This window comes from Rana temporaria, chromosome 2 (assembly GCF_905171775.1).
Source record: "Rana temporaria chromosome 2, aRanTem1.1, whole genome shotgun sequence".
Lineage (NCBI taxonomy): Eukaryota > Metazoa > Chordata > Amphibia > Anura > Ranidae > Rana > Rana temporaria.
This window is the reverse complement of record NC_053490.1, coordinates 413,155,623-413,166,572: the sequence shown is the minus strand read 5'-3', so window position 1 is coordinate 413,166,572 and position 10,950 is coordinate 413,155,623. Positions and strand designations below refer to the sequence as shown.

General features: G+C 44.5%; 1 protein-coding gene across 2 annotated transcripts in view; it reads right to left on the bottom strand.

Moving 5' to 3' along the window:
* Positions 1–4,814: 4,814 nt before the first annotated feature.
* LOC120927472 (arylsulfatase D-like) overlaps positions 4,815–10,950 on the bottom strand; it is an 81,302-nt gene continuing 75,166 nt past the window's right edge. For both annotated transcript variants that reach the window (XM_040338173.1, XM_040338171.1), the window contains exon 11: positions 4,815–5,256. In XM_040338173.1, coding sequence (XP_040194107.1) covers positions 4,886–5,256 — 371 coding nt within the window. In that variant the 3' untranslated portion in view covers positions 4,815–4,885. The remainder of the gene's footprint in view (positions 5,257–10,950) is intronic.

Sequence of the window (10,950 nt, the reverse complement as noted above, 5' to 3'; positions counted from 1 at the left end):
CACAATCCCATTCGAGACCCACATAATAATTTTGTATAAGGAGGGCCTGACCCCAAGTTAAGAATTTCCAACTCACCTCACTTTTAAACATAGATATAAAAATTTGAACCACAATCCTTGTAAAATTCCAACTTTTCTCACTACCATCTCTTGTCTCACTGGGCCGGATTCAGATAGGTTACGCGGATCTTTCGTTTCTGAATCGGCGTAAATGCTCATTTGCATATTCGACGCGTAAAAGATATGGAAGCGCCACCTAGTCACTTACACCTGTCGGATCTTAGGCATATCTATGCGTAACTGATTCTATGAATCAGTCACATAGATACGACCGGCCGGCCTTAGGCCCCGTACACACGAGAGGATCCATCCGCTGAAAAATCTCAGCGGATCGGTTTCAGCGGATAGATCCCCTGGTGTGTACGTTCCAGCGGATATTTATCCGCGGATATTTCCGATTTCCAGCAGATAAAAATTTGTAGACATGCTAACAAATCTATCCGCTGGAATCGGCTCCAGCGCATCGATCCGGTGGTCTGTACAGACTCACCGGATCGATCCGTCCGAACCCGTCCCTCGCATGCGTCGTAATGATTCGACACATGCGTGGATTTCCTTATATGACAGCGTCGCGCACGTATCCGCGGATCAATCCTATCGTGTGTACCAGGCCTTAGAGATACGACGGCGTATGAGGAGATACGCCGTCGTATCTCCTATCTGAATCTGGCCAAACTAAGTTTATCCAAGGCGGGGAGACAAGAGACACTACCTTAACCACTTCCTTACTGGGCACATATACCCCTTCCTGACCAGGTGAGATTTCAGCTTGTGGCACTGCGTCACTTTAACTGACAATTGCGCGGTCGTGCGACGTGGCTCCCAAACAAAATTGACGTCCTTTTTTCCCCACAAATAGAGCTTTCTTTTGGTGGTATTTGATCGCCTCTGCGGTTTTTATTTTTTGCGCTATAAACAAAAATAGAGCGACAATTTTGAAAAAAAAACAATATTTTTTACTTGTTGCTATAATAAATAGCCCAATTTTTTTAAAAAATGTTTTTTTCTCAGTCTAGGCGATACATATTCTTCTACATATTTTTGGGGAAAAAAAAATCGCAAGAAGCGTCTGGTTTGCGCAAAAGTTATTGCGCTTACAAAATAGGGGACAGAATTATTATTATTTTTTATTATTTTTTTTTACTACTAATGGCGGCGATCAGCATTTTTTTCATGACTGCGACAATATGGCGGACACATCGGACACATTTTTGGCGCCATTCACATTTATACAGCGATCAGTGCTATAAATATGCACTAATTACTGTATAAATGTGACTGGCATTGAAGGGGTTAACACTAGGGGGTGAGGAAGGGGTTAAATGTGTACCCTAAATTGTGTGTAGGTGGAGGGGGGTGAATGGGGGAGGTGACCGATCTATGTCCCTATGAACAAGGGACACAGATCGGTCTCCTCTCTCCCCTGACAGGACATGGATCTTTGTGTTTACACACAGAGCTCCACGTCTTGTCCCTGTAGCCGCCGATCCCGAGTCCCTGGCGGACATCACGGCCGCCAGGCACTCGCATCGGCATCTCAGCGATGCGGCGAGCACGCGTGTGCCGCCGTCGGATGCGCGCGCAGGCCGTGTTTTTACGGCCTGTTAGAGATTCAGAACCACCCCGCGGCCGTATGAAGTCGTACGGCCGTCGGGTAGTGGTTAAAAGTCCTAGAAATACACTATTGGTTATCTAAAAACAAGCAGAGAAGGATCTTTCTCTTTTATGGATGCTGAGAAGTCATTCGACAGAGTGGCCTGGAATTACACAGGAGCAGTTCATAAAGTGATTGGGCTTCTTGAGAGCCTGCCAGAATTTTGACAGTATCCATTTTATCCCCAAGCAAGGGGAATCCGCAATGGGACTAGACAAGTCTGCCGCCTATCCCCACTGATTTTAGTGTTAACGATTGAAGCATTTCTCTGCTGCCTAGAAGCATACCCATATGTAAAGGGACTGCAAGTGGACAGAAGCAAGAATAAATTGGCTGTGTTTGTGGATGACATACTCCTTTTCTTATGTGAATCACACAGCGTTCATACGAACCCAATGAAAGATCTTCAACATTTTCAACTTCTCTCCAATCTAAACATAAGCGACTCCAAATCTCACACATTAAGCATTTCCTTTTAGGTAAAAAATTTGAACAATGGCAAAAAAACTTTTAATTTCTTTGGAAATAGGACAAGATAGTTTATCTAGGAATTCAACTGCCAGTGATCATTTTTGAACTATTTGCCCAGAATTACTTACCAGTGCTAAAGAGCGTACAACAAGACCTTAAACATTTGGATAGGTCCTTTTTTTTTTTAAAGGTTTGGTGGGGCAGCCGTTTTATAAATGACTCCTTTGCATTATTCAGAGCATCCTAATTCAACTACTCCCCTCCTTGTTCTCATCCATGAAGAAGCTCTAAAATACACCAGCTTCGCCCTGGTCCTCCCTTGCCAGCTTGGTATGGATTTGAACACTTTCCCAGGGACTTTTACAATGTCCAATTTAACCTTCTAGCAGCCCTGGCATCCCCTTTTATCCAGCCTCACGCCGGTGCTTCCTTGCCAGCTTGGCACAGATTTGGAAAGTTTCTCAGGACTTCTACGAAGTCCAATTCGAGCCCTGGGCGACCACTTTATCTGGGCACGCCCTGGTCCTCCCTGGTCAGCTTGGGAAGGATTTGGAAAGTTCCCCTGACTTCTATAACTGCCCAAGGAGACCTACTTGGAATCCTGGACAGCTTGCAAAGAATTCAGATGATCCCCTAGGACGTCTGCGAAGCCTAAGCTGACCCTATCCAGGTCTTCTCAAGTCAGCTTCACCCGCCAGTTGCCTGCCGGGTTTTCAAAGTCACAGACACCTGTCCTGGAGCCCTGCCCAGCTCACGCATCTCCTGCACCCCCATAGTGGGGTTAATAATAATTGGTTTCTAATGTTACATAATAGAATTTAATGTAGCTGGTATCTAGGAGAGTTCGGAAACATACTGTATGCACAAAAATCTAGTAGAAATTGATGCAGTGCTGCAGATAAATATAATTGTAGAAGAATAGGGCATAGAGATGAAGTGAGTGGAGGCATGGAGGTCAATTGATGCCTGTGTAGGGTACATGTGGGGGAGAGGAGTTTATTTGGAGTCAACTGGTATACAAGTGGAAACAAATTGTGAGTTGGAAAAGGTATTCTGAGAATGAAATTGCATTGGTAAAACTGTGTGGCAGCTGCTGCAAGTCTGAATTTAGAGCTGGACAGAGCTAATAGGCCTATTTAAGTACACTGGCAGGCGCAAGACAAACATTTTGTGGGTGGACTTCCTTTCAATTGCCCCCTTCCCAACACAAAAATATGTGCACACTGCAGTTACCACTAAATACGATAATCTCAGGGAATCATCCATTTAAATAAATGGCTAGCCAAAACACAGTTTATGTTGTTTTTTATTACATTTTTTATATGTACAGTATTTTGTTCAAATTTTGAAACCATCATCTTCCTCATGTGGACACAAGTTGTTATAAATCACACCAATCTTATCGACCACAGATGGGCAAGAGAAGGTAGGCCTGGACCTCTAACACCATTTTTACTTTTTATTTTTTAAGGTGTAAACCTTTAAGTACCAACAACATTTGTGTGACCACGTGTACGCAAGATAAGTTTGAGCGAACAATCCATCGGAAAAAAATCCACGGTTTTGATGTCAGAATGTCCGATCGTGTGTATGTGGCATTACCTTGTAGAACAACCCATTTAGTTTAAAATAAAAATGAAAGGCAAAACATTTGTATAATATAAAAAAATATGATAAACAACGTCCCTTGTGATAGCATGGGTCATGACAGGTCCTCTTTATGAAGAGATCTGGGGTCTATTAAGCTCCAGATCTTCCCACTGCCTTTCAAAGTATCTAATCAAACTAAGATTGGTTTGATCAGATGCTTATTCAAGCTGATAATTGTTTACATGAGACAGAAGTGACAAAATCCTTGTTGTTTCTGGTTTCTGACGTCACACAGTTGGAGGAACATCAGTTTCTCTCATTGTGTTCCAGGAACCAGTCACATCCTTACCAGATGATTGCACGGGAAAGCCCAGTAAAGAAGGCGGAGACGGGAGGGGGGGTGGGACCTCCTTTCCCCGCCTGTAAAAGTACTCCAGCGGCTTCTTAGACACTAGGATCACTTTTACATTGGAGGAAATTGCCGTCCCTAAAAAATTATATCTCAATCATTGCTGCAGCTGTACCAGCATGTTGCTGGACTGCAAGTGGTTAAATCATTTTGAGACCCCGTTTGATGTCCTATCCTATCCCTTATGATATACAGTATATCTAGTGCACATGATCGGTATCTTGATGTCAGTAACCTATTAAAATTGTGTAGAGGCCAGTTTTAAGGACTGTCAAAATGAGCTGCAAACCTATTATGACCTGTACACATGACCGGGCTTTTGCCCGGCCAAAAGGTACATCGGAATTCCGACGAAATTCCATCGGAGTAAAAGAGAACATGTTTTCTATCTAAACTCCAACAGAATTCCATCGGAGTAAAAGAGAACATGTTCTCTATCTAAACTCCAACAGAATTCCATCGGAGTAAAAGAGAACATGTTCTCTATCTAAACTACAACAGAATTCCATCGGAGTAAAAGAGAACATGTTCTCTATCTAAACTACAACAGAATTCCATCGGAGTAAAAGAGAACATGTTCTCTAACTCCGACGGAATTCCTCAGAAAAAACTCAGATGGGGCATACACATGGTCGGAATATCCGATGGTAAAAGTCAGTCGGATTTTTTCCATCGGAAATTCCGATTGTGTGTACAAGGCATCAGAGGGTGTCTGTCCCATTATTATCTTTCTTATTACACCAACAAAAGGGAAATATTCCACAGCATGGCTGTAACCACGGCTTCCAGAGATTATTGTAGAAGGATAACTGATGAGGAACCACACTGATGGTCTTCTTGTGTTCTTCTACAGCAGTCTCTATTTTGTTTATAACCTCTTTATAGTAAGGGTTGGTATGAGACTGAAGAGGCTTGGATTCGGAAGGATCAGCAGATAAATCAAATAACAGAGGAGGACTGTGGTGAATGACATCCTTTCCTTCACAACCACAGAGTAAATTATTATAGCAACCTACTGCGTCTTCTGGATGAAAAGCAGGAGTTATGAAGTGTACTTTCCAGGTCGTGCTACCTAAGGATAAAAAGAAAAGTAATTACTAACCTTGTCTAGACCAGAGGTATCCAAGTTTTTATAAAGCTTAGCGAGATTATTACAACTGGTTGGATTGTAGAAATATAGAAAAATGTGGCTAATCAAAAGAATACTTGCCATTTAATAGTTAAAAGAAAATACTAAGGCCCGGATTCAGAAAGGAGTTACGTCGGCGTATCTCCAGATACGGCATCGTAACTCCGAACACGGGCCATCGCATCCCGGCGCCTGATTCATAGAATCAGATACGCCTCAATGTTGCCTAGATGCGAGCGGCGTAAGTCTACTACGCCGTCGTATCTTGGGGTGCAATATTTACGCTGACCGCTAGGAGTGCTTCCCAAGATTTCCGCGTAGAATATGCAAATTAGGTAGATACGCCGATTCAGAAACGTACATCCGCCCGGCGCATTTTTTTACGTTGTTTACGTAAGGCTTTTTCCGGCGTAAAGTTACCCCTGCTCTATGAGGCGTAGCCAATGTTAAGTATGGTCGTCGGGCCAGCATCGAAGTTACGTTCACGTCGATAGCATTGACTATTTGCGGTGTAATTAGGAGCATGCGCACTGGGATACGTTCACGGACGGCGCATGCGCCGTTCGTTAGAAACGTCATTTACATAGGGTTACACTTAATTAACATAAAACACGCCCACATCTTCCAATTTTGAATTAGGCGGGCTTAAGCCGGCCCTTCTACGCTACGCTGCGGTAACTTCGGGCGCATAATTTTTTTGAATACCATACTCGCCTCACAAAATTACGGCGGCGTAGCGTATAGGAGATACGGTACGCCCGCCTAAAGATACACATTTGTATCTGAATCTGGCCCTAAATGTCTGGCTACCATTCCAGTCCTCTGGCTTCAGCATTTGTTGATTCACTACCTGCCCTTCTCAGTCTGTTAAATACAGTGCCAGAAAAAGTATTCATACCCCTTGAAATTTTCCACATTTTGTCATGCTACAACCAAAAATGTAAATGTATTTTATTGGGATTTGATGTAATAGACCAACACAAAGTGGCATATAATTGAGAAGTGGAAAAAAAAAAAAAAAAAGGGTTTTAAAAATAGTTTACAAATAAATATGTGAAAAGTGTGGCATGCATCTGTATTCAGCCCCCCTGAGTCAATACTTTGTAGAACCACCTTTCGCTGCAATTACAGCTGCAAGTCTTTCTGGGTATGTCTCTACCAGCTTTGCACATCTAGAGAGTGAAATGTTTGCCTATTTTTCTTTGTACAATAGCTCAAGCTCTGTCAGACTGGATGGAGAGCGTCTGAACAGCAGTTTCCAAGTCTTGCAACAGATTCTCAATGAAATTTAGGTCTGGACTTTGACTGGTCCATTCGAACACATGAATATGCTTTGATCTAAACCATTCCATTGTAGCTTTGGCTGTATGTTTAGGGTGTTTGTCCTGCTGGAATGTGAACCTCCGCCCCAGTTTTAAGTCTTTTGCAGACTCTAAGGCCCCGTACACACGAGAGGATCTATCCGCTGGTATTTATCCGCAGATCAGTTCCAGCGGATAGATCCTGTGGTGTGTACGGCCCAGCGGATATTCCTCCGCTGATTTTTTTCGGGCCGATGGATTTCCAGCGGATAAAAATTTCTTAGCATGCTAAGAAATCCATCCGCTGGAATCCTGTCCATCGGATTGATCCGGTGGTCTGTACAGACTCACCGGATCAATCCGTCCGATTCCCTCCCTCGCATGCGTCGTAATGATTCGACGCATGCGTGGAAGTCTTTATCTTACAGCGTCGCGCATGTCGCCGCGTCATCATCGCGGCGACGGCGTGGCCACCTCACCGCGGATGTATTCCGCGCGAATTTCGATCTGATGGTTAGTACAACCATCAGATCCAAATCCGCCAGAGGATTTATCCGCGGGAACGGATAATCCTCTCGTGTGTACGAGGCCTAACAGATTTTCTTCTAAAATTGTCCTGTATTTGGCAGTATTCCAACATGATAACGACCTCAAACACACCTCCAAGACAACCTCTGCCTTGCTAAAGAAGCCCAGGGTAAAAGTGATGGACTGGCCAAGTATGTCTACAGACCTAAACCCTATTGAGCATCTGTGGGGCATCCTCAAATAGAAGGTGGAGGAGAGCAAGGTCTCTAACATCCACCAGCTCTGTGATGTCATCATGGATAAGTGGAAGAGGACTCCAGTGGCAACCTGTGACGCTCCATGCCCAAGAGGGTTAAGGCAGTGCTGGAAAATAATGGTGGCCACACAAAATATTGACACTTTGGGCCCAATTTGGACATTTTCACTTAGGGATGTACTCACTTCTACTGTCACCAGTTTAGACATTAATGGCTGTGTGTTGAGTTATTTTGAGGGGACAACAAATTTACACTGTTATAAAAGCTGTACACTCACTACTTCCCATTGTAGCAAAGTGTCATTTCTTCAGTGTTGTTGTCACATGAAAAGATAGAAGAAAATATTTACAAACATGTGAAGGGTGTACTCACTGATGTGAGATACTGGGGGGTTATTTACGAAAGGCAAATCCACTTTGCACTTGAACTTGCACTGAAAATGCACTTGGAAGTGCAGTAGCTGTAAATCTGAGGGGTAGATCTATAATGAGGGAAAGCTCTGCTGATTTTATTATCCAATCATGTGCAAGCTAAAATGCTGTTTTTTTTATTTTCCTTGCATGTCCCCCTCGGATCTACAGTGACTGCACTTCCAAGTTCACTTTCAGTGCAATTTCAAGTGCACTTGTAGTTTACACTTGTAACGCAAAGTGGATTTGCCTTTCGTAAATAACCCCCACTGTGTATATATATATTGTGGTATTGGGGGTTGTTTAGCTCAGTTGTACATGCGTTTTCGTGTAGTGAGTCTACACCTAACATGCATTTATGGTTAAGGGCCTGGTAGCCCACATTTATTAAATGAGAAAAACAAATCAAAAGTCCACTCAGGAATCCCACGCAGGGGTTTAAATGTCATTCAGAGGCAACTGAAAATACTAGCCCACCTGGCTACTCTTTAACAGCACTGCTGCTATAGGTACTGGTCCTTCAAACCACCAGCTCCTCCAGGCCCACCGTCTTGGATGCACACGGCTTTGAAGCCCTTCAACGTACAGGCGTCTATCCTCACACAGAGACACTAGCAGCCACTGATCCAACTCCACCTTCCCCTCACTTCTGCTCCCCCAGCCCCTCATTACATGGGCTGTGTGCAACTGGGCACACACCATGCTGGCTATCCTTAAAACCCAGACACAGGGTAGGAGATCCCGTCCCACCCAAGACTCTGAAGGATCTTCAAGCCACAGAGCCCCATGCAGAAATAGCAAAATCTGGAGAAGACTGCCAGAGCAGTTTTCTCTGTTTTTAAATTCATGTTTGTAGCTCTGCACTCAGCCGATATGCAGTCTCTGTGTCTATTTTACCCCATTTTCTTTGGGACATAGTCTCGCTCTGCCACAATTATATATATATATATATATATATATATATATATATATATATATATATATATATATATATATATATATATATTGTGGCAAAGTTGCTTGGGTTAGTAGAAATAGTGAAACATGCAGCGCAGCAAAGTCACCAAAATAGCAATAAATATGGCTTTATTGCATCAAAATAATAATACAAACAAAAAGGCCTACTCCAGCTTAGGAGGCTAACTAAACAGTAGTGTCCCTCACTACGGGTTACTGGAGCGGCTATTCCGGCCTCCAGTATAAACAAACAAAAATAATAGTTCAATATAAACAATAAGTTCTGACAGACCTTGTTCCTCAGATACACAGACAGACTTCAGTCTGCCCATCCAGCACAGCCTGGATCTCACACTGAGCTCTCCCCTCCCAAGACTCCATCAGGTGCAGGCTAATTAATAGGGAGAGAGAGGAGGTTTACCTGTTGGGCCAGGCTTAACCCTTTCTTCGACAGGGAAAGCTGACCTTTCCAATCTCACACTGACATACCTGGAATCATGTACTCTGTCACATATCCTCCCCCCCAGCTTAACACCTGTGTGGGAAGCGGCCACCTCTGCAAACCCATGTACTCGGGACAGAGCATCTGCGTTACTGTGGAGGAGACCTGCCCTGTGTCGTACCACAAAAGAAAAGGGCTTGTGAAAAAAAAAAAAAAAAAAAAGAAAAGGGCTGTAGGGACAAAAACCACCTCGTAACCCGAGCGTTCTTGTCCCTGTTGGTGTGCATCCATTTTAACGGAGCATGGTCTGTGACCAGGGTAAACCGTCTGCCCAACACGTAGTAGCGGAGTGTTTCTACTGCCCACTTAATCGCCAAACACTCTTTTTCGACTGTGGCGTAGCGCTGTTCTCGGGGTAACAACTTCCGACTCAAATATAGGACAGGGTGTTCCTCACCATCCACATATTGGGACAACACTGCACCCAAACCCACCTCTGAGGCATCAGTCTGGAGAAAGAACTCCTTCCCAAAGTCGGGAGCCACAAGCACGGGTTGGGCACAAAGCGCTGCCCGAAGACCAGCAAAGGCTTCCTCAGCCTTGCTGTTCCACTTTACCGTGTCTGAACTTCTGGCTTTAATAAGGTCAGTGAGCGGGGCAGCCCTTGTAGCAAAGTGAGGAATAAACCTCCGATAGTAGCCTACGATCCCCAAAAAGGCTCTGACTTGTTTTTTCCTCAACGGCCTGGGCCAGTTCTGTATAGCTCCTATCTTGTTCATTTGCGGTTTAACAAGTCCCCTCCCAACCAGGTAACCCAAGTATCTAGCCTCAGCTAGACCCAAGGCACATTTAGAGGGGTTAGCTGTCAACCCTGCTCTTCTAAGAGTGTCCAAGACTGCCTGCACTTTGTCCAGATGGCTTTCCCAGTCCGGGCTATGAATGATCACATCATCCAAGTAGGCGGCTGCATATTCGGTATGGGGCCTGAGCAACTTATCCATTAGCCTTTGGAAAGTGGCTGGAGCTCCATGAAGGCCAAAAGGCATAATCCTGTACTGGAACAGGCCATCAGGAGTGGCAAAGGCTGTCTTCTCTCGAGCATGCTTTGTCAACGGGATCTGCCAATAACCCTTTGTCAGGTCCAACGTGGTGAAGAACCTATCTTTGGCTAATCGCTCTACCAGTTCATCCACCCTAGGCATGGGGTAGGCGTCAAACTTAGACACCTCGTTTAACTTCCTGAAGTCATTACAGAACCTGATGGACCCATCAGGTTTAGGCACTAGAACAATGGGGCTGCACCACTGGCTGTGAGACTCCTCTATCACTCCAAGCTCAAGCATTTTCCTGACTTCAGCCCTTACAGCTTCCCTCTTGGACTCCGGAATGCGGTAAGATTTCACTCTTATGACAACCCCTGGTTCTGTAATAATATCATGGGTAATTTCTCGGGTTTGTCCAGGGTCAGGGGAGAAGACATCACTATTCCTCTCAACCAGGCCTCTAGCTTCCTCTACTTGCTCAGGTGTCAGCTCTGGAGAGATTGTCACTGAAGAACTAGGTGCCTGTGGAACAGGCGGGTTGTCACCCACTGTGGCCATGCAGTCCTCTCTAGCCCTCCATGGCTTAAGGAGGTTTATGTGGAACACGGCCTACTTCTTCCGGCGTCCTGGCTGACTAATTTTATAATTTACTGGGCTCAGTTTTTCCAGGACCTCATAGGGTCCCTGCCACTGTGCTAG